The sequence below is a fragment of the Cyanidioschyzon merolae genome, chromosome 18 (genome assembly GCF_000091205.1).
Source record: "Cyanidioschyzon merolae strain 10D DNA, chromosome 18, complete genome".
NCBI lineage: Eukaryota > Rhodophyta > Bangiophyceae > Cyanidiales > Cyanidiaceae > Cyanidioschyzon > Cyanidioschyzon merolae.
In genome coordinates, this window is record NC_010144.1 from 453294 (window position 1) to 475985 (window position 22692).

Consider the following 22692-nt stretch of genomic DNA (forward strand, 5'->3'; position numbering starts at 1 on the left):
CAGTGCACGCATGAGCGGCTTCGAAACGCGAACTGACGTGCCCCGAACGGGGCTGGCGTTAGCGCACCCCCATCTTACGGATTGATGCATACCAGTCCAGGGCGAGAAACATTTCAAAGGCAACGCAAAAGAACCTAGAGCGAACAGAGGACAGCTATCCGCATTGTGCGCTGTGAACTTGTACAGCGCTCCACCTCATCCAGTCCAGTGGCGGGAACACAGGAGAAAACGAGCCACCAATCCTCTTTGATATGTCCCATTTTTATCACCAAGTGTACCCATTCGCACCGTCGAACAGGGACTTGCCTTTGTCGCTCGAGAGCACACTGCTCATTCTCGAGGGTGCTGCGTGGAGACACAACCCCCATTGCTTCCGAGAAGAGAGGTCTCGAGGTGAGCATCTGCGCAATGGATTGTTCTCGTTCGTCGCGTATGTACTCGACCTGTTCGGTGCTTGCCGAGGAGCATTCGAGCATCGAGAAGCCCTGCGGTCGCAGACAATCCGGCACATCAGTAGTGTCACAAGGATTCTCGCTTCGACTCAAATAGTTCCCGCACAACAGTGTCCACAATCGCATCGAGTCGATCTCTGGTGATCCACTGGTCACTCTGTGCTTGGAGTATCTGTGCAAGGCGCATACGCTTCAGCTGCGTCAACCGCAACTCGACATGCTTTCGCATTATTGCTCGGGAGCGTTCCGCATCTCGCAGTGCTTGCGTTGATGCTGTTCCTTCGTCCGCGCGACGCAGTTCCTTCTCAACCGCTCGGCGTGCCAGTGTCACATAGCCCAGGCCAAACTCGTCACAGTACGCATCAAGCTGAACGGGATCGATCACGACAACCGGAGCAGCGTCCGGTGAGGGTTTAATCGGCTTCACCTCCTTCCGTAGCCGCTCCTTCAGGGTCTCCAGCTTTCGATGGTGCTCGGCTGCTTCTCGTCGTTGTTGCTGCTGCGCAGCCTCCACGCGAGCCTTCCGTGCACGTTCGATGTCCGCGCGCTCGAGTTCGTAGGCTTCACGGAACTGGCGGCGCAGTGTGTGGAGCGTTTTCTCGTATTCACGCCTCTCTCGAACAAACGGTGTGTCGGTACCGTACAACCGGAAGAACACCCGCCGCGTCACCTCCTCTGTACGCCGTCGCAGAACGTAGGATGGAAGCGACATGGAACGGGGCAGCACGTTGCCTACGCACGCAATAGCCTCGGCTGCTATAAACGACAACAACTCGATCCAGCACCAATAAACGCCTCCGTGCAGCGGCAGTGCAGTCGTTCACTGCGGTCGACACGGCAGGAACGCTGGTGAGCGTCCAACAACAACCGAACGTACCCTGTACCGATTCCCTTAAGCGCAGCGTACGCTGCGCGATCGTGGTGTCGGGGCGTAGCGCGCCGCAGGCGTGAAGCCTGCAACAGCACCCCCTTGCAAACGTTTTGTCTGCGAGGTGCAGCGCAAACTAGCAAAGCTAAATCGGTTCGAAGAAGCCTCTGGTGAAGGTGGGAAGGTTCCCCTATCGTAAGCGTCTTGTTTGCGAGGTGCAGCGCAAACTAGCAAATCTAATTCGCTCAGAGGAAGCCTCTGGTGAAGCTGGGAACCTATCCCCTATCGTAAGCCTCTTTTCCACAAGGTGCTACGCAAACAGGCAAGGCTGAACCGCTTCGAGGAAGCTTTTCGTGAAGGTGGGAACCTTTCCCTGTCATAAGCGTCTTTTCTACAAGGTGGTACGCAAACAACCAAAGCGACGTAACTTCGAGGAAGCTTCTCTCAAACGAACCGCTTTTCAATGGCGCCGTTTCCCCGAGTGGGAGCTCTAGGCATAGTTCGCCAGTGGTTTTCCCACGTGAGGCGTGGATCAGGCGGCTACTTCGAATGGAACCCGCGCCGAGCGCTTGCTGGCCGGAGTAACGTTCACCGAGACTCGGAGGGCAATAGCGAGTTTACAACATTTGACTTCAGTGAGGATAACTACAAAAAGATTGCTGAAATCCTCAAACGATATCCGGTGAACTACAAACAATCCGCTGTGATTCCGGTGCTCGATCTCGCACAGCGCGAGTGCGGTGGCTGGCTGCCGCTGGCTGCCATGAACAAGGTTGCCCAGGTGCTGGGAATGCAGCCGATGCGCGTCTACGAGATAGCGACCTTCTACACGATGTTCAACACTGTTCCGATTGGCAAATACAATGTTCAGGTTTGTACAACGACGCCCTGCATGCTCCGTGGGGCATACGATATTCTTCGCGCCTGCGAGGAGGAGTCCGGCGCCCGTGCTGGTGGCGACTCTCCGGATGGCCTGTTCCATATCATGGAGGTCGAGTGCCTCGGTGCATGCGCTAACGCTCCAATGATGCAGATCAACGATGACTACTACGAAGACCTGACGCCCCAGAGTGCAAAAGCCGTTCTCAAAAGCTTTCGCGACGGCAACCCGTTGAAGCCGGGGCCGCAAGTCGCGCGGAAGAGTAGCATGGGTATTCAGGGGAAAACGACGCTGCTCGAGGAGCCCCCGGGGCCCTCGTGCCGCGATTTGTGATGCGCATGTACCATGGAGGCTGTTCTTTTCGGCAAACGTTGGATGCTGGTCGGGTATCGATATGGTGTACCCGACGGCGGGTGTCGAGTCTTGATGTCAGCGCTTGGCGCCAGAGAGGCGTGTAGCAGAGCGCACGTCCGCATCAGCGCGACGAAAAGCACTGAAATCCTGTCGGTGACGAGGGATGCATCCTGAGCGACGCTAACATTGCCTCGTTCAAGTGTGGTACAGCGAGCACTGTTTCCATCTGCTTGGACGCATATAGCTACTGTGGTTCGCGCAAGCGTCGTCGCAAATATTTGTATCCCTAATCATTAAAGATCGAGAAACGGGTACCCGCTGAGAAGCCTGGACCCCAAACCGAGTCATCTTGCCGCTCAACGAGGGCGATAAGTTGCCGCCGCTCGCCACCCAGCGCATTCCATGAAATCATGCGAACTGGATACCGGGGACGAAGCGGCCGCAGCCTCGTGCTTTCAGTTGCGTTCGTGCCCGCGAGCGCCACATCCAGTGCATTGCCCATTCGGAGGCCGACGCACCTGCCATCGTCCTGGTTGCCCGTGCACGTCTGCGGTAATATAGAGGCCGTGTCATGCCTGTTATTGTTTCCGTGCGCGCTGCTTGACAGCCAGGCCCGATTTGCGCTTTGTCGTATACGGTGGCTGCTGATGGCGAACCGCGACTTGACCGCGCAACCAGTCTGCGCACAGGGCATGTGGCATGCGTGGCGGCAGTCTGGACTATCCATACGCTCGGATGCATGGCGCTTGTGAACATCCCAGGTCCAACGAGGTACGCGCTCATGGTGCCGAACTTGTACGCGACTCTGTGAAAAGCAAATCGGACCTGAGTCCGGGGTTCACGGGTACAGTCCTTCCGCGGATCAAGGCTCTCGTTGTAGTTTTAGCTGCACTTGCTATCTGGATCATCATGGTAACCGTGTCGGTCCGCGGAGGTCACAGATGCGCTAAACGCATGCCAGCATAAAATGGAATGGGCGCACTGACCTCACTGCTGCATACGCGCTAATATTGGGCTCTCTCTTTTCCAACTGGTATCGAATCCAGCTTTTGCGGGGTTTTTCTCTGGAACTGCCTCCACTTTCTCCACCTCACTTCCGGTTTTCGAAAGAACGCGCTCTCTTGTGCTTACTTCCTGGTTGTCAGCAGTCGAAGCGTGTTGATTGCTGGGCCAAAGTCCCAATATCGGTGTTTTCGGATGCTGTAGACGCATGTCATGCACAGATGAAAGGTGTGATCGGCGCAATGTTCACCTGCTTTGGAGACAGACTCGGTGCATACTTCAGAGCGGTGACAATCGGCTGTTTTCAGGTGTGACCATGTATCCACCATGCCGTTTCTTCAGCAGGCTGCCCTGTGGCGCGTGAACGCTTCCGTCATCGCTCGGTACATGCTCTGGACGGCTCCAGGATGCTGCCCGCGATACCCTCTCCGTTTCAGAGCTGGATGAGGTACCCTACGATCACAGGCTTCTTCCGGGCGATCCGCTCGGCGAGGTCCCTGTCCACTGCATAAGGAAGCGCACGCTGTTGCCTTCCATAGAGGATTTGTGGAACGCGATGTTCCATATAATGAAACGAGGAACGGAAGAAGAATCAAGGCCGGAGAACAAGTTGAGGAAACTCGATCCGTCTTGGCTTCTTTCATGCAGCGCAGTGAAGCATTCTTTATTGGAATCGATTGCTGGGATGGCTCAAGTCCGAGTCCAAGACCTTCGTCTGCGCAGGATTGAGGACACGACGGGGGCCCTGCTGGAGCTTATTGCATAACAGGCATCGCACTGCAGTCGAGACCAGTTTCGCCGATGACCCTGCAGCCAATACGTATTTCTCTTTCGAGCACGAATCGGCTTCTTGACTTGAAACGTTCAGTGAACATTCGGATGGAGCCTCTAAAAAGTCGCCAGGTAACAAAGTCGAGTTGCCTTGAAACCAGAGGATCAAAAACTTGAGGAATGCGTGATTCGAGCATGCGACACACGAGGAACTGAGCGGCCCGAAAGCGCATAGCTATGCGTTGCCTAAACCGGTCATTTATTTTAACGAACCCTAGCTCAGGGGCGTTGCGATTTATGTCGACTCCCGAGACGTAACGAATTCCAGCTTCAGGAGTATCGAACAAATGTGTCCGACACACCATCTGAGGATCCTAAACCTCCGTATGAATCCATAAGCCATCAGTACTGCACCTCGAGTCTCGAGGCTGCACATCTGAAAACACTGCGGAAGAATCGCATGGGCGCAACTGAGCGCCCTGTTCTGTGTTCCATTCGAATCTGACACGGGAGTCGCGAAACTTCAGGCTTCGCAGTACTGAACGCAATCGTTTCGACGGTCGTTATTCGTGCAATCCAGCGGGCTCGTCTCAAAAATCCCAAGTCATATCGAATAACCGAACACCGTGACCGTCACTCGTTGCCGGGGATAATCTATCACGGTGTATGCGTGCGGCGCATCAACTTTGCTTCCCGTACCGTACCAGTGCCGTACTCGAGATGTGGACCCAATTCTCTGTCTCCTGGACAGTGACTTTCGTCAATGGAAGCCTTCAGAGTCTCAGCACAATGCTCCCACTGAGTATAAAGCGGCTCCCTCGAGAGTTCGGTCGACACACGAAGCCGCTGGACGCTCCGGAAAAGGCGAGTACCTCGGGGATGCTCATCGATGCATTCAAGCGTCGGTGCGGAATGGCATGCTCGCATGGCCACGAACGGAATCGTACCCGAGTCTCCAGGGCGTGTTCGATCGCCCAGCCGTCTGACGTTCGCCCTTCCTAACGTACACGATCTCGTGGAACCTGCTCTGTTTCACGCTGGTTTTCTAGATCCGTTTCAATGTGCACCCGTCTTCGTGACAGCCGCGTGTCGTCCTGAACGTATCGACGGGAATCGTATGGAACGGATACCTGCAGTCGTGGCACGCTCGCAGCAAACATGCAGGCGTGCAGTCCTTGCGCGCTACCGCGCGTCCATTTCCATAGGCTGCCATCGAGCGACGCGACGTATCGATGAAACCCATTTTCAACGCACTGAACGAGCAGGCGAATGCATGGTTGTTGCCTCTGTACCTCGGAAACTGTTGGCGACTCCAGCGTGCTCTCATGTAGGCCCGCCGCAGATCGCATACACGAGCCATCCGGACGCTCATGTACTCGATGAAGTGTGGAATTCCTTCCACCATTCACCATTTTTCTCTGCAAGTGAGTGACGATGCTACGCACATAGAGCGTAGCTCATGAAGCGCCCGAAATTGACCAGCACGTGATTTGGGTTTTTGAGGTTTGCCTGATACGTTTTCGGACCGGCGCTTCACGTGCCCCGATCGTCGACTTGTCGCTGCGGCGCGTCGCGGTGCACTGAGAAGCGAGTGTGCAGTTCTCGGAACCCCCAACCAGGTTCAGAGATGTATGCTGTGTCCGAACATCGGTCGCACTGTCGCATTAAGGTGTGATCAATCAAGTCCAGAGGAATGTGGAAAGCTGGCAGCCCTGCCTCCGGAACTCGTAAGAAAAGCTGCTCGACGAGGTATGCCACAGCGAGAGGAGCTGGGCGAGCCTTCATCGAGAAGGAAGCCTCGCGACGCTCGACGGCGTCTTGTATCTGCTGTTGTCACGGATGTGAACAACTCGACTACTGATGCGTGAGCATAAAAAGTGGACTTTGACGGCAGGGAAAACCCCTTCGACTGGATTGTACAATAGAGCATGGGCTGGCATAAGCGCGGCCCGACGCCATTCTGCGTTGCGGCTCCTTGATTGATTTTGAATCATGGAAAGCGACGGTATCTAAGAACAAACCAGAAGAACGCGCGAGTGAAAGGCCACAAAGTGCTCCGACGAAGAATGACCTAATGAATGCTCCTATGCGTTTGGCGACTGATATGCAACCATGAAGCTGAATCGCCGCTTGGACTGATATTGTCGGAATGTCCGCTTGTCTCGTGTTTACGAACAGTGGGTAGCTTCGCTTTGAGTACTCATGTACAAATCTACCAACTCGACCGCATAACGTCTCACCGAGTGAAATGAACACCCGTCCTTCGCGTTTCAGTACGGAAACGCATGGAGGTTATGGAGCACTCGACGGTCGTCCAGTGAAGCGCGCTTTCCTCTTTGTGCATTCGTGTAGCGTTACCGCAATTCGTACCCAGGGAGCGGAAACTTGACATCCTGTAGATTTTCTCGCAGTATTCTGCAAAGAACTAGTGGAATGGAATGGATTGACGAGCGGGCAGCCGTGGGAAGAGAATGTAAAAAGTTTCCTTTTAGGTCTACAACGATCAGGTTCATGACTACAACGACGATGGTTCGTCCGCCTGTTGACGGTACAGAGATTGCCTTTTGGACGGAAAGCCGTTCTTTGCATGCCAGCACTGACAGCCTTAATCCTTTGCGCGACTTGTCTCCAGTTGACAGGAGACACACCCCTTGGGTTCGATATCTGCGAGAGAAACGAGGGAAAATGGGGTGTGTTGGTTTCGGCATGCCAAGTTTCACTGCGCTGAGCATAACAGCGGCAAGCGAACCCCCTCTGAGCATTGGACTCGTTCAAACAAACTGTGCTTCTTTTGTACCAGTACATTCGACAAACGCTACGCTTCTGTTGAGCGCCCCACGCCCGCCAAGCAGTGCTCCGGCTACCCACAGCAGCGTCGGCGGCAGTTCTTGTGGTCTCACGGTTTGCACACGATGCGTTTGTTGGTGCTTTCGTGCGACTCCCGCCACTGGAAACCTTTGAAAAACCCGCACTGTAAACGTTTCGCTGCGGTTTGGTCGAAACTCGAGCGCACGGACGCTCGCAGCACCACGCTTCGCGGGTGGCAGCGCGATCGTCACCGGGTCCGGTGCCGACCTGTCGCTGACCACCCAGAAGCCCGTGCTACACCCTGTTCACCTACTGGTCTCCTAGTCAAACCGGTACGTTGCCGCGTCTCGCATGCCGTCTACTGCTTCCGCCTCCGCTCGTATAGATGCGGTAGTTGCTTCGGGGTACGCGCCTGCCGCGTTCCACGATAGAGCCGCCAGCGTCTCCGCAGCGCCGAACGATGGCTGAACGAGGGCGCGCGGAGACGCACCAGCGTCAGCTTCGTCTCCGCAGCTGCAGGCGAGGCGTCGCCGCTCATCCACAACCGTTCTGTGTGTGTGTGTGTGTCGAGTGCCTGGCGCACGACCTACGGAAACGCACACCGAGTAGCTCTGGAGACAGCGACGTGTCTACGAGCCCGTTTCGCGATACCAGAGACTGAACCGGTTACGGTCTGAGCACAACCAGAACGCTCTCCGTGTTCCGCTGCGGAAAGGTCGGCCAGCGGAGGCGTTAGCGGCAGCAACACCATGAATCTCTTTCGTTTGTGCGGGGACCTCTCGCACGTTGTGTCGATTGTATTGCTCTTGCTGAAGATCCGTGCTACGCGCTCCTGCGTTGGCATCTCACTGAAAACTCAGTTTTTGTACCTGGTGGTCTTCGTCACTCGCTACCTGGACCTATTCGTTACGTTCATCTCCCTGTACAACAGTGTGATGAAGGTAGCGTTCATCTCAACGACGGCCTATATCTTGTATTTGATGTTTTTTAAGTTCAAACATACCTACGATAAGGACCACGACACTTTCAGGATTCAATTCTTGATCGCGTTCGCAGCAGCGCTTGCGTTCGTTACACCGCACCGCTACTCGTTGCTCGAGGTGCTGTGGACGTTCAGCCTCTGGTTGGAGTCGGTCGCCATCCTGCCACAGCTCTATATGCTGCAGACGACTGGCGAGTGCGAGAACCTAACGAGTCATTACATTTTCGCGCTGGGGCTTTATCGAGCGCTGTACGCTGTCAACTGGGTGTACCGCTACAGCACCGAGCCCGGCTACTGGCAACCTGTGACTTGGATAGCGGGTATCCTTCAAACAGCACTCTATGGAGACTTCTTTTACTATTACGTCGCGAGCAGAAGACGAGGTAAAAGGCTCAAGCTTCCAACTTGATCAGGTTGCGAGGCCCCATTGCCCCGTGCTTCAATGCGAGCACTTTCAACACTGACCAGTGCGCGCTGCACGGTGTCATGTCATGTTCTATTCTATTCTATTCTATTCTGTTCTGTTCTGTTCTGTTGTGCGATGCTGCACTGCCGCATCGACATGCGTCCAGCGACGCTGATAACGGCAGGTGTTCTCGCGGTGCACGATCGACGAACGCATACACATACAGATAGACATATACATACATACATACATATACATACACATACACATACCGCCAAGGCATGGCGGGCAACGCGTCCGATGATGCGCGCACACAAGGCGAACGTGCAGGCACCGCCGAGGCCGGGGCTCGCATTCACCTGTCGTGTTGTGCGCTCGTTTCGCTGTTCATTCGCTTGATAGATTCCTTGGACTAGGTGCATTCGCTGGTGCACTCTGAGGTTTGATTTGCGTCTGAGCCGGCGGTCGACGGTTGCAGATCAGTGCTTGACCATCGGCGGAAACTTGCGCGCCACTTAGTGTCAAGATTTGTTCTAACGAGGAGCACCGCTCTGGATGCAGCGTGCTGTTGCGATGCTGCTTCACCGATGCGCGATGTGGCGATCGCCTTTCGGGTATCGAGGAGTCTTCAGGATTGAGATCCACGAGCTCTTCGATGAAACCCAACGGGACGCTGGGACGGTAAGCAGTCTGAACGGCGTTGAGAACTTGTTGAACAATGCGCGTGTCGAACCAGGACACCAAATGCCTTGCCGTTGGTGGCAATCTCTTTCGGATACGCATAAACGAAAAGTAATCGTGGCGAGCGAGCGCTAGAACGAGCTGCACAGTAGTGCTCCACAGGTCTATCGTGTCGCGTGCAGCGCTTGATTCGGCGACAGTTTCGGCAGCAGCATCGCCAAGCAGGTCTTCGTCGCGCAAAATGAGCCGAACATCGAGCAGACTCCCGGTATACAGAGCCAACAAAACGCTGTACGAGAGAAATTCTCTCTGATTGGAACGATATTCGGAGCGACTCGCCTGGAACAATGATTTCAGCATCGAAAGGCACTGGCTGAGCTCTGCGACGTCGTCGTGGAAGATGGCGAGGCGAGCATGCGTCTCGTATACATCGAAAGCGAGGCGATGTTCAGCACCTAGACCTTGCACTTGCATATCCTGCCGAATGGCTTTCAACTGCTCGCGAAGGAAGGTATAGTCTATGCTGCCATGCTCCCATCGCGACATGAGCTGGGCGAAAGCCGTCTCCAGAACGGAAAGCGGGCGAACTTGATCAGCTTGGGCCTCTTTCGTGAGTCGCAAATATGTTTTCTCCAGGACAGCCGACGTTCCGACGAGCCGATGTGCATGCGCATCCGTCTGCTGCAGAGACGCCCGCGAGTTATCCTTGGACACGATAAGCTGGGATGCTTCCAGGCGCTGTCCGCATTTCAGGTGTTCCCGGAAACGTTCCGCACGGGCACGTCGCCGGGATGCTTCCGCGTGTGCACTGGGAGTGTGCATTGGCGAGCCACTTTGATGCCGCAGTAGCGTATCGGGAGAAACTGGATCCCAACCGGCCCTTAAATGATGGTTTCCTAACTGGTTTTCCAACGGGTAAATTGCCGCATCATTGCCCGACAAGGCGGAAGCAGCTTGCAAGGGTGTCATTCCCAGCGGGTGTGCAGCCGGTCGCTGAGGCATATCCGCTATGCCTCGTCGGTCGGGAACTCGCGTTCCCGTCATCGCTTTGGGGAAAAACGCGTGGTTGCCCAGCGAAATACCCGCTTTTTCCGAGACCTTCGGTGCGGTGGCTTGGAGCTTGGGCCCTGCTGGCTGGGCCTGCAGGCGATTGTCCCGGGAACCGGTCCGTTCTCTTTGCGTGACGGCTTCCGCGAGTCCACCCGCCGCTAGACAGGTCGTTTCCGTCTTGGACAAGCTTTTACCCGAGCCGTCCCCGTCCTGTTTAGCGCCCGGACGAAAAATGGGCGGTGCAGGGGCGCGTCTCCCGTCGACGCAGTTCACATAGACGGTGAGCGACCGACCGGCGTCGGCTGCGGCAGGGTTCGGAAGCTTTCGGCGCTCCCAGAGCCAGCGCGTTCTATCCAGTCGCGAATCATACAAGAACTCTCGTCCCGCTTCGTCCAGGTGATATGAAATGTGCGACGGAAGCAGCGCTCGATAGTATTGTCGGTTGGCCTCGAAGAGTTGCGCTCCGATCGCTGGGACCTCCATCAGTCCGCAGCTGCTGGCAAAGTTGACCTGTACGGTCACTGGTGGTAAAGATAGCGTTTATGTCCGTCCTTTTCGAACGCAAACGTACTGACCTACGATATTTCTTTTACGAGCTGCTTGGTGGTCGTACAGTCAAATCCCGTGAAAATACGCAGTTTCGACCTGGGTTTCGTTGTAGCGGGCGAAGGACGTCACGGTCGCTACGCACTCGAGTCAGATTGCGATGGAGCACTGAACTAGTCGGTACGTTCCTTTTTTCTCGATTTGCCCCGAACCTTATAGACCTGCAGGCTCAAGATTCGAAATTCAGAAATAAAGACTTCAAGATGCATGCATAGTCTTCGGATTCTTGGTCGTCATTTCGAAGCGGGATCCCTCGACGCTTTGCGGCTGGTATTCGTTGCGTTACGGAAAGCAAGTCAATTCGCAACGCATTCAAACAAGGAATCCTAAAATAACGGATATTATTCTCAAAACCATGCGTAGGAGCATTCACTCTTGGCCTTTCCGTGCGAGTAGCATGCTCGGATCAAGGACGCATCAAGTTTTGGATCTTTTGTGTTTCAAAGCGTCAGGTGCGCCCAGCGATTCGCACAGCGCTGTTCACGAGGCGAGAAACTGGACCTTGTCCATAGAGGACTTGGTTACAGGCTCCATCCGAATGCTCACTGAACGTCTCAAGTCAAGTAGCCGATTCGTGCTCGAAAGAGAAATACGTATTGGCTGCAGGGTCATCGGCGAAACTGGTCTCGACTGCAGTGCGATGCCTGTTACGCGATAACCTCCAGCAGGGCCCGCGTCGTGTCCTCAATCTTGCGCAGACGAAGGTCTTGGACTCGGACTTGAGCCATCCCAGCAATCGATTCCAATAAAGAATGCTTCACTGCGCTGCATGAAAGAAGCCAAGACGGATCGAGTTTCCTCAACTTGTTCTCCGGCCTTGATTCTTCTTCCGTTCCTCGTTTCATTATATGGAACATCGCGTTCCACAAATCCTCTGTGGAAGGCAACAGGGTACGCGTTTGCAACGGTCACTGTACTCGTCGACGGGATACCCCAGCGGAGGCCAGTGATCGGCGGCTACGGCACCGGGCTCGCTGATGGAAGCGGGTACCGACTGACGCCTTTGGTGCCCGTGAAGGGTACGCAACGAGCGCCGAAGCAGGTGTTCGTACGCCACAGACCTGCTCCCAAACGGGGAACAAGTCTATTGGTCATATGAGAACACCTGACCACAGCCGAGTACTGCTGCTGCGACTCGCGCACCGATGCTGCATACAAGGAAAATGAGCATGGGAAGCGAATCGTCGACCGCAGCAACTACTTGTGCACGGGATGTGTCGTCAACTACGCAAAGCAGACCATTCGGGACTTGACCTGCTTTCGCCGTCTTTCGACTGCCGGCAACGGAGCTGGAGCAACACGAAAGACCTGCCCATTTAAATCCAAAACTAAGGGACCGGCAAACAAATCCGCCGCTGGAAAGGTCCACCAATGCTGGTACTGATACCACTAGCAACAGACCCAAGCGTTAGCGCGCACAACCTACCTGGCTCCATAGACACGTTCCGCTTCATTCCGAAACAAGTGTGCGCACAAGACAACAAACCCCCATCCTATGCATGCTTATTTTCCTACTCCGTACCTGAACGTGTCCAGCGCTGACCCCAATACTCCGTAACAAACGCGCAGAGCACCCGAGCTCCGAGCGCACCGCGTACCCGTCAGCGGAAGCGCCTGTGGCACAAGACCACCCCACAGGCCGCATACGCCCGTCCAATCCATCCGCGCTCGTATCGATTGAGGCGGCGGTCTCGTAACTGAGCGAGCCCCAACGCTCAGTAGCGGCCAGCAAACTCACATTCTACCTTCTCGGCGGAAGGCCCGGTGCTTTGCACACCTGCTCACTGGTGAATGCCAAGCAAAAGCCCGCGTCGCCAACCGACAACGCTTGGCGTACACCATCGCGAACGTGAGAGGCGGCGCTCAGGATTCATCCTAGCTGCTGTCTGGTTTCTCCAGAGCGTCGCGCAGCGGCGACAAGACCGGAGCCTGGTTCAGGGGCAGTTCGCCTCCAGGCGACGCCCCAAGTCGTATGGCAAAGGCGTTCCGTTACTGTGCTGCATGCGCACCAGCGGTATAAGCGCTGTAGCGGGTGCTCAGGGCAGGCACTCGATGCGCAATAGACTGTACGAACTACCAATATATACGAGAAGCATTCGGGGTTACAAAGCTTGAAGGTAGGGTGCTGCATGTTCGATGCTTTCCCGAATACCAGATTCCATCCCGCAATCTGGGATCTATCGACGCTGTAGACGTCGTATCAAACCAAAAATAGAATCAGGGGATCGCAACGGAGATCATTTCGACGCCACGCGGGGACGTCCTGACGGCCTCTCCGACGCCCGCAAGCCGCACCGAACGGTTATTGTGGCAGAAACGATCCCAGTTCGAGCGGATCCCCGGCGACGGGTGGTAGACAACGCTGCTGGACCCGCTGGTGCTGCCATGCGGGGACCGACCCGCCCGACGGACAGAGCAGTGGACGCTCTGACCAGCGTTGGCATCGTCACTTGGTCAAAGCCTCTGCTCAGAGACTGTGGAGGTGTCGTCTCCGCGGGCCCTGGAGCACGGTTTTTTCCGTTCTGTGACGGATGTCTTTGTCGGTGACCGAGTGGTGCGCTGAGGCCGGCTCACGCGGTGTCCATGAACCGAGCGCGTCGGCAGTGGGCGAAGCAGGTACAGCGAGTTGTAGCTACCGAGCTGACGAAACGTTGGCAACACAGCTGATAACGGAGCGATGTGCGGTGCCAGGCGAGTCACACGCCCCCGTGGACGGCACAAACGATCCAGAGTCCGTGAATGCAACTGCGAGCTCGGATGAGGGTCGGAATCGTAAGCTCTCCTTGATAAGTACCTCGTGCGGTAGTGACTATGGAGAGCAGGGCGAGCTTCAAGAGCCTTTAGCCGGTTCAGGCGACGCCGGCCTCTTGCAAGGAGTCTGTGAGCGTTGCCGGGCTGTACACGACCGGTCTTACGGCAGCGGTCGTTTCTGCAGCGTCCAGTGTGCTCGGAAAGTAGCAGCCAAGGCCAAATGGGAGCGCCACCGTTCTCAAAGACGTGCCACAGTCCCGCATGAGACCAGCAAGGGCTCGACGTACAAGCAGGTGACGGAGCGTCCCGGAAAGGAGCACCCCCATAAGCGATGGCGAACATGCGCTCTCTCGCGGACGCATCAAGACGCTGGGAGGCAGGCTCTGATAGCTTCAGATGCGCTGCTGCAACGTACGCGCTCGCCACACATCCTGGGCCGCCTCTATCCGGCAACCGCACCAGGTATCTATCTACCATATTCGTGGACGCATCTGGACGCGCTGCTGCACCAGCAGCCTAAACATGGATTGCATGAACCGGAGGCTGTCCAGCAGGGCGAACTCGGCTCGAACGGGTGGCCTCTTCCTGGTCACGCGTGCACGGCTGCTGCTGCCGCCGCCACCGCCACTGCCACGGTGTCGCGGGGCATCGGCCAGGTACCGCTCCCGCCGTTCTCGGTGGCGTTCCGTAGACATTGCGCTCAGAGCACGCAGCACCTGTGCAGAAGCGTACAACCTCTACATTGTCGTGAGCAGAATCTGCCCTCGTTCGAGAAAGTGCTTCGATTCGCAAAGGCGATGCCGTCGATATGGTCCGTGCAGACGACATACCTGCGGGATCCTTTCCGCTACACCATTTGATGCGCACGCCCGCGGCGGACGCTTCTCGTGGACCATACACAGACACAGACAGACATGTGCCATAAAATGTATCCCGCTTTGTTATACCGCGAGGATGCGCTCGCACGCAAGTAGCGTGGCAATGCGTCGTAACGCAGAAGCGTGCATGCGAGGACTGAGTGGGTGCTGTGCTTCCCGCGCAGCGACACTGCGACCTCTGCTGTGCCGTGGTTGCAGCAGCAGCAGCAGCAGCATCAGCAGCAGCAGCAGCAGCGCTCTGACAACTGGAACCGGTATCCATGCGCTTCAGCTTGCACGAGTTGAGTGCTCCGATTGCTAGAAGCGGCCAGGAATCCGCGCGAGCGAGCGTACGCATGGCAACGTCACGCTCGATGCCGGAAACCTGAATGACACTGGCTGTCGGCAGGCGTTGCTGAGCGGACACCAAGGTCTGCGGGTAGCCGCGACAAGTCGGACACATGCTGCAACCGACTCGGCAGCGATGCAGCGGTACAATCTCCCAGTGCGCTGCGCGTCTCGACGCATCCACGTAGACGGATATCGGTGCGGCATCGACATCGCTGCACTGGAAGCACCGAATTCACTACGCGACCCGGACATTTGTATCCAGGTCAATGCAGCTTTTGAAACGTGTTGAGTAAAGCCGCGCTTCGAATCATGCGGTGAACAGCATCATGGTGGCGGGTCGCGTCCCTCGAACGGGCGATGTTGGCGCTCTCGAAGCGCATGATGTTGCCTTCGAACGGGCGCTGCGGATGCGTCCCGTCGCTCATCAATCCAATGAGGGCGTCATCCACAGTACGCGGATACCGCAAGCACGGTCGTCGACGGCAGGGGTGTCGAACGGCGGCAGCGTTTCCTATCGGCAGTGGAGCGTCTCCAAGCCAGGGCCAGCATGGCCTACTTCGAAGGAGGCACGTGCTGGGCGCATTTCACGTCGCAAGGCAGCGTCCGTATCGGGGCTGCCTTCGACTGTGGCCCGCAGGTCATGTTGCAATAAAGTCAGCTGGATGGTTTACGGTGTCCTGGAGTGCCTCAGGTTCCGTGGTGCGGCACATAGGTGAAGCCCTCAAAGACCTTGCCTGGAGTCTTCGTCCATGGGATGAGGTTTCCATCAAGCACGTTCAGTGCGTCCGTAGCAGACCGATTCGCTGGCGGCAGTGACGCCGTCGCCTGCATCCGCTCATGTGCTGCTTTCTGGAGCAATTTCGCACGAACTCTTTCCTCTTCCGCTGAGGTATCGAAAGTTGGAGCCTCGTCCGTAAACGATGTATCAAAGTTCTCCGTAGAATCCAGAGGCGCATCGCTGCGAACCGGCTGGAATGGTGCCGGAATCTTCCGCTGCATCAGCGCGTCCCAGTCCAGACCGCTGAAAAACGGGTGTCGTTTGATGGCGGCGGCACCGTTTGCCCCAGACCCAAGTCTCTTGGACGGATCGCGCGTCAAGAGGCCTGCAATCAGGGAGCGCGCCTCCGGTGATACGTACTCTGGGAGCCGGAGCTCCGCTTTGAGAATTCGCTCCATCATCAAGTTCACATTTGTTGAGTAGAATGGCGGTAGGCCAGATATTAATTCGGCCATGAGGGTGCCCATGGCCCACCAGTCGACCGCAAACGAATGCCCTTGCGCGGTGATCACCTCCGGCGCCAGGTACTCGACCGTTCCTACATACGTCATCGCTTTGTCCTGATTATCTTGAAGCAGTTTCGATAATCCGAAATCCGCCAATAAGACGTGGCCCTCACGGTCCAGTAAGACATTCTCTGGCTTCAGGTCACGATAAATAATATTCCGCGCGTGTAGATACTCGAGCGCGAGCGTAATCTCCGCAATGTACACGCGCACCGTGCTCTCTGGAAAGCGTCCCTCGCGCTTCAGATGGAAAAACAGTTCACCGCCGCTGCAATAGTCCAGAACCAAGTACAGCTGATCTTCGGTTTGGAATGCGTAGCGCAGTGCTACGATGTATGGATGCTGAACGTTTCCCAGGATTAGCCGTTCCGCCATAGTATGCTCTATCTGGTTACGTGCCATAATCGCTTTCTTCGATAGGATTTTCATTGCGAAGAGCTCCCCGGTGTCGCGCTTACGAACGAGCAGCACTTTTGCAAACGACCCACGTCCAAGGGTCTTCAAGGGCATAAAGTCCTCCCGGGTGACTCGGGCTTGTCCGAAAATCATTGACGATTTTTGTGGCGGAGACGAAGCGTTGAGTCCATACGCCGCTTGCGACAAGTCACGCGCCGCGCAGCACGGGCGTTCGGCGCGCGGTTTCCCGCCCGCCGCTGTGCCAGTGGCGCCTGGCTGACTGATGACGACCGGGGTCGGCGCCTCGAGCGGCTTACGTGTTCCACCAGCCTCCAGACCTGTACCCCGGTAGGCTTGGTCCCGCAACGACTCGTGGGAGGAGGTCTTCGGCTTCCGCGGGGCAGAACGTGCCGACTGTCCAGCGAGCTTACGCTGAATACGTGCGAGCTCACCACTACTCCTAGAGTGTCGGGCCTCTGAAGACGAAGGCTGGTTGCCCATTATACAACCAGCCTTTGATCAGGCACAGGACGCACAGGAAAAGAGTCAAAAGCTGAAAACGTGCTCGATGGATAGGCGCAGCGGAATTTGTGCGCCAAACTTGTCTGGAAGGTACGGTGACGTGTTCGCATCACAGCTTGTCACGTGGCGGCGAAAACGGCGTGACAGATTGTAAATGGCCCGCCCAGTGTGTGCGCGATCACCGCTGTCTTGACATTCATGTAAAACTCAGTAAGAAACTGTATTTTTAGGATAAAAACGCGCCGAGATCAGGTTTCCCCGGCGGTGTCGGATCTCGTGTACCCGCCACGCGGCGCACGCATCCCGTGTATTTGCATGATTTTTTCTGTCTGGCATATCGTTGACGAGCGGATCAGGAATCCCTGATTGCGCGCTTGATAGCAGCGCGAGGTCAAACGTAAATGATTCCACAAATAAAGTCCAAGTTCCACGAGCCATACATTCACTCAGAGGTTCTGGTTATTTTTTACGCTCTATCGCGTGCCAAGTGCATGCAATGAGCGTCCGCAATGGCACCGAGAGCGCCGGTGCAGGCATTGCACGGAGAGAGAACGGCTCTGTTGGACAACTGGAGTCGTCGTTTCGTGGCCTACACCATGTACGCAGCGTACACTAGCACTTGCGCTCCGAGGTTGCCCTATTTTCCAGTTCGGACGACCTGGTCAAGCGCTGCCTGGCGAGCGCCAGTGGGACGATTTCGTGGATGAAGCGCCAAAATCGTTCAGTTCCATGTAGCAAGTTGGAATTGATCACATTCCGACGATAAGCGCACAATACCCCGCGGACAGTACACACACACACACTCGATAGAACGCGAGTTCGGCGCCGTTGGAGCACACACCCTGTTGCGTGCTGTCCAGGCACGCAAACCGATAACATGAGCGCTCGGGGTACTACACCAGTCGCAGGCTCGACAGCTTCTGGCGTTGTTTCATCGGGGTACGCTCATCCAGAAAAACGCATTCATGAATGTACAGAACTTGGTACTGCACAGCCTGGAGATCCTGTAACGTCCATGCCCTGATCCGAGGCCGGCCGCAGCTCACGCCCTGGCTCGGGTCAATGAGCAGCAGGCAAGACTCATTTCGCCTCAGATCGATCTCAACGCCGATTACTGTAACCGAATGACCTGCATACTGGAAAAAAAGAGGCGGTATCCAGTCATTGCGTTTGCTTCCAGCATGAACTGCTCGCGCGTTCGATACGTCACCATCGCTTGCTCTGGCGGTGCTGCGTCCGGACTGGCGGCAGACGATGCAACCGCCAGCTCGAGCGCATCGACGCACGTAGTACTGTAGTGCCCAGCGCATGAGGGACTGGTGCCGGCTCTCGCGCTCGCTCTGAAACTGCGGGTCCGAGTCAACCAGCCGGACATCGATGCCCCAGTACCGCAGCAACGCGGCAGCATCGCTCGTCCCGATCCACTGGCGACTTCCGCGGAGAGGCTCGTAAAAGTGGCTTCTGTCCATTTCGTCAAATCCGCATGACCAGGCGATTTCTAGCGCCTCCTGTATCGCCAGAACGTTTGGGACTTGACCTGTTCGCCAGGGCGTGGCTGGCGGCCCCTGGCCACTTGCCGAGTACGTGGCGTTGTGCGTCGTTTGGACCAAGCCTTTAACCAAAGCCGATAGCAACATCTGCAGGTTACGGTACCCGCAGTCCCAACCGTCTCCGTCAACCGTGGCCAAGTGGATGTCAAGTTCGGAGCACGCGTGCCGGGTCCTCCGAGGTCGCAGCATTCTTTCGATAGCGTACCGGTTGTCGCGTAAGCGCTCGCGGTCCTCCTGTGCTTGGTCCCATTGACTGAGCAGCAGCCTCGAAATACCTGATGCAAGGTGCGGCTCCGCACGTTCGAACGCCTCGCCGGCCAACATCGAGGCGCTTCTCTGCGCACAGCGCTGCTCAACAACCCGGCACCGTGTGAAACTCCATTCCGACGACGCTAGAACTCATGAATCCGGCCACAAACCTGAGACCGAATCCACGAAAAAGCGGCCCAGACGCTTTGGTACGCTGTTCAGCGAGCGCAGACGGAGACTAGATCCTCACGAGGTATAGCAGCACACCAGCGTTTTGCGGAAGCAGCCACTCCAACGTCAACACGAAATGCAACTGGTCCGCTCACGCCACACAGGCGTACGCGTTCATCTTCGGGTCTCTTACACCTGTTATCATCATCATCAACGCTTGCGGCTTTTGTTTCTGTGACGGCTGCCTGTTTCTGTGACTGATCACCGGCTTTAAATGGGCAGGTCTTTCGTGTTGCTCCAGCTCCGTTGCCGGCAGTCGAAAGACGGCGAAAGCAGGTCTAGTCCCGAATGGTCTGCTTTGCGTAGATGTCGACACATCCCGTGCACAAGTAGTTGCTGCGGTCGACGATTCGCTTCCCATGCTCATTTTCCTTGTATGCAGCATCGGTGCGCGAGTCGCAGCAGCAGTACTCGGCTGTGGTCAGGTGTTCTCATATGACCAATAGACTTGTTCCCCGTTTGAGAGCAGGTCTGTGGCGTACGAACACCTGCTTCGGCGCTCGTTGCGTACCCTTCACGGGCACCAAAGGCGTCAGTCGGTACCCGCTTCCATCAGCGAGCCCGGTGCCGTAGCCGCCGATCACTGGCCTCCGCTGGGGTATCCCGTCGACGAGTACAGTGACCGTTGCAAACGCGTACCCTGTTGCCTTCCACAGAGGATTTGTGGAACGCGATGTTCCATATAATGAAACGAGGAACGGAAGAAGAATCAAGGCCGGAGAACAAGTTGAGGAAACTCGATCCGTCTTGGCTTCTTTCATGCAGCGCAGTGAAGCATTCTTTATTGGAATCGATTGCTGGGATGGCTCAAGTCCGAGTCCAAGACCTTCGTCTGCGCAGGATTGAGGACACGACGCGGGCCCTGCTGGAGCTTATCGCGTAGCAGGCATCGCACTGCAGTCGAGACCAGTTTCGCCGATGACCCTGCAGCCAATACGTATTTCTCTTTCGAGCACGAATCGGCTACTTGACTTGAAACGTTCAGTGAACATTCGGATGGAGCCTCTAAAAAGTCGCCAGGTAACAAAGTCGAGTTGCCTTGAAACCAGAGGATCAAAAACTTGAGGAATGCGTGATTCGAGCATGCGACACACGAGGAACTGAGCGGCCCGAAAGCGCATAGCTATGCGTTGCCTAAACCGGTCATTTATTTTAACGAACCCTAGCTCAGGGGCGTTGCGATTTATGTCGACTCCCGAGACGTAACGAATTCCAGCTTCAGGAGTATCGAACAAATGTGTCCGACACACCATCTGAGGATCCTAAACCTCCATATGAATCCATAAGCCATCAGTACTGCACCTCGAGTCTCGAGGCTGCACATCTGAAAAACGTTTCGGGCGAAACCGAAGCACAATAACAGTGCGAGCAGCCCAGTATTCCATTCTCAGATGCGATGGACTTGACGAGCGGCAGGCGTGCGCCTCGAAGTCGGAACTGTGAACGCAGCGCGCACGCGTAAAGTCACCAGTAGCGGCACGAGCAAGAATACCACTAGCAAAACCAACATCAACATCAACAACAATAACAGCTTTTCTCAGTTTGACCGCATCGCAGCGAAATCGCCCTGTCGAAAGACGCTTCGAGACCTGTTCTCCTTCGTGTCCTCGGGGCGTAGCGGACGCGGAAGAATCTCGTAGGCACTTGCCGCAGATGAAAAGAAGCGGCCTTGTCGCAGACAAACACCAAAGTGCACGCGAAGAGGAAACGTCACTTGACTGGTGTGCCGAACAGCTTGCACAGCTCGGTCTGTCCGATGCAAAAGACTTTATCGCAGAGTGCGTGTTTGCACTGGGCAGTGAGCAAGAGGTGCGAGCCTGTCTAGCTGCGCTGCTGCCTGAACAGTCGTCCGGGCTTGTGGACGCCCTCCTGAAGCACTGGCAAACCCTTCGGACGTCGGCGGACGCGAACAGCAAAGTCGCAGGCACAGCGGTGTCGTCCGAACCGCGCCAACGAGTCGAACCAGTTTCGTCGAAAAAGCTTTGCGAATGTGGCGGTTTGGAGCACACTCCCTGGAATAACTGTTTATGTTGTGGGAGAATTTCGTGTTTTTGGGAGCGTGCAACAGTGGAAGAAGCTGGCCGATGCCCCTTCTGCCAGACGCCCTTCCAGGCTGATCGAACGTTCATCGCCGAACGTGCGATGCAGCTTGCTGCTACAGCGTCGGAAACCCGCGCCCAGGACGACGACCCAGAAGCTCCTTGTTCACGACAAAACAGACGGCGACGACGAGGACAACAGCAACAACGACGGCAGACGAGCTTTGCCTGCGAACGCTCACCTCGATGAGCCGGCTCGTAGGTGCGCGTGCGCGCCTCTCGAGCGTCTGCCCATGAGACAGACGCCACCGCTGCACGTCGCACGGGCCTTTCGCTGCTGGCGCCTTTTCTGGGCAACCAGGCACTCTAGCCGTGTATCCACAGAGTGTCCACAAGTTGACAGAGCCGCAGCAGTCATCGCCATGCGGATGACGTCTCCGGAGCTGCCCGCAATCCGATCCAGTTGCAAGGCACGGCTCATATCCGATGCGACGGTTCTCGGTACGGCCGTCTGCCAACACAAACGCATGATCCGTAAAACTCGGCAAGGCCGGTTGCCGCGAACATACTTCAGAACTTGTCATCTACAAACCAATAAAGGGGCTGTATGGACGCGCCATTTTCACTGATGCGCTAGGCATCGCAGGCTACTGACTTTCATCGCCATCGCCGCCGATAACCCGCGGAACACGGAGCAGGTCATGCTCCCGTGCCGGAAACTGTGCCCGGATAGCCTCCCTGTCTCCAAACTCCGTCACGACATCGGGTCGAAGATCCCGCCACGACCGCGCGCTTGTCGGCGTCCAGACTGTCGATTCGGCCTCAGACTCGTCGGCGCTCTCAGCTAGCCGGAGCGTCTCCACAAACTGGAGCATCCCCTGGAACGCGGGAACCAGTGCTTCAAGCTCCTCCTCGGAGTACTCCAGGTTTGCAAGTCGTGCCGTACGCTCAACAAGTGACCGATCAACGCGCACTGCCGACACTTGCGGGCTCGTTTTCGGTTCATCGCCGTCGCTGCTGCCAGACGCTCGCGCACAGAGACACCGCTGCTGCCGCCTCGACCTCGATGCGGCAGCGTGTTGAAGCCACTGGTGCGGCAACTGGCGTGCAACCCGAGTTTCAGTTCCCCCGTGACGCCAACGAAGCAGCCACTGCACTGCATGGCGTTGAGCGACTACGCTTGCGAAACCGGTGCCCGTCATGAAACGAGTCGCTGCTTGTGAACCTGGCACTTGCGAAACCAACACCTGGCGGCTTGTAAGCAACGCGTGACGCTGCGGGGCGTCATGAGCTTGGGTCACTGACACCAAGACGTGGATGTACTTGAGACATTTATGGATTCTACGGACAGGGGCGCGTCGCTGCCTGGAAGCGCCCGCTCGACACACAAAGCGGCCTTGGGCGGCTCCGGAGGGCGCTTCCCGCAACAGGACGCTCGCTGCTGCCGAAGCACACCCGGTGACCAGGGTTTGGGCTTCGCCACCTCTACATCCGCTTCCGTGTTCTGGGTTGAAAGCACCGCCAGCATCACGCGTTGGAGCACTGAGGCTACGACCGGTCCCGGAGCAAGCCCGGGCTAGGCAGCGGTGTCCTGGACGGTGT

At 56.4% G+C, this 22692-nt stretch overlaps 7 protein-coding genes and 2 non-coding genes across 9 annotated transcripts, besides 3 other annotated features; 3 read left to right on the forward strand and 6 right to left on the reverse strand.

Annotated features, from left to right (window-relative positions):
* Positions 1-807: part of a sequence feature (possible transcribed region) that runs on past the window's edge.
* Positions 1-2042: part of a sequence feature (possible transcribed region) that runs on past the window's edge.
* CYME_CMR188C (NADH dehydrogenase I flavoprotein 24kDa subunit) lies at positions 1784-2533 on the forward strand (the record flags this gene model as incomplete). Its single annotated transcript, XM_005538409.1, has 1 exon — positions 1784-2533. The coding sequence occupies one exon, from the start codon at positions 1784-1786 to the stop codon at positions 2531-2533; it is 750 nt and encodes a 249-aa protein (XP_005538466.1).
* A 4312-nt stretch (positions 2534-6845) lies between these two features.
* CYME_CMR189T lies at positions 6846-8533 on the reverse strand. The gene has a single exon (XR_002461612.1). It is a non-coding gene; the product is annotated as a hypothetical transcript (transcript).
* On the forward strand, positions 7885-8526 carry CYME_CMR190C (probable ER lumen protein retaining receptor; the record flags this gene model as incomplete). Its single annotated transcript, XM_005538410.1, has 1 exon — positions 7885-8526. One exon carries the CDS (start codon positions 7885-7887, stop codon positions 8524-8526), a length of 642 nt encoding a protein of 213 aa, XP_005538467.1.
* A 377-nt stretch (positions 8534-8910) lies between the features above and the next one.
* Positions 8911-10737, reverse strand: CYME_CMR191C (hypothetical protein, conserved; the record flags this gene model as incomplete). Its single annotated transcript, XM_005538411.1, has 1 exon — positions 8911-10737. The coding sequence occupies one exon, from the start codon at positions 10735-10737 to the stop codon at positions 8911-8913; it is 1827 nt and encodes a 608-aa protein (XP_005538468.1).
* A 68-nt stretch (positions 10738-10805) lies between these two features.
* Positions 10806-12998, reverse strand: CYME_CMR192T. The gene has a single exon (XR_002461613.1). It is a non-coding gene; the product is annotated as a hypothetical transcript (transcript).
* Positions 12999-13391: 393 nt separating this feature from the next.
* On the forward strand, positions 13392-14471 carry CYME_CMR509C (hypothetical protein; the record flags this gene model as incomplete). The annotated part of the gene is made up of 1 exon (XM_005538412.1): positions 13392-14471. The coding sequence occupies one exon, from the start codon at positions 13392-13394 to the stop codon at positions 14469-14471; it is 1080 nt and encodes a 359-aa protein (XP_005538469.1).
* A 1035-nt stretch (positions 14472-15506) lies between these two features.
* On the reverse strand, positions 15507-17000 carry CYME_CMR193C (similar to ribosomal protein S6 kinase; the record flags this gene model as incomplete). Its single annotated transcript, XM_005538413.1, has 1 exon — positions 15507-17000. The coding sequence occupies one exon, from the start codon at positions 16998-17000 to the stop codon at positions 15507-15509; it is 1494 nt and encodes a 497-aa protein (XP_005538470.1).
* A 914-nt stretch (positions 17001-17914) lies between these two features.
* Positions 17915-18895, reverse strand: CYME_CMR194C (hypothetical protein, conserved; the record flags this gene model as incomplete). Its single annotated transcript, XM_005538414.1, has 1 exon — positions 17915-18895. One exon carries the CDS (start codon positions 18893-18895, stop codon positions 17915-17917), a length of 981 nt encoding a protein of 326 aa, XP_005538471.1.
* A 287-nt stretch (positions 18896-19182) lies between these two features.
* Positions 19183-20184: a sequence feature (possible transcribed region).
* A 1553-nt stretch (positions 20185-21737) lies between these two features.
* CYME_CMR196C (hypothetical protein) lies at positions 21738-22292 on the reverse strand (the record flags this gene model as incomplete). The annotated part of the gene is made up of 1 exon (XM_005538415.1): positions 21738-22292. One exon carries the CDS (start codon positions 22290-22292, stop codon positions 21738-21740), a length of 555 nt encoding a protein of 184 aa, XP_005538472.1.
* Positions 22293-22692: the final 400 nt, after the last annotated feature.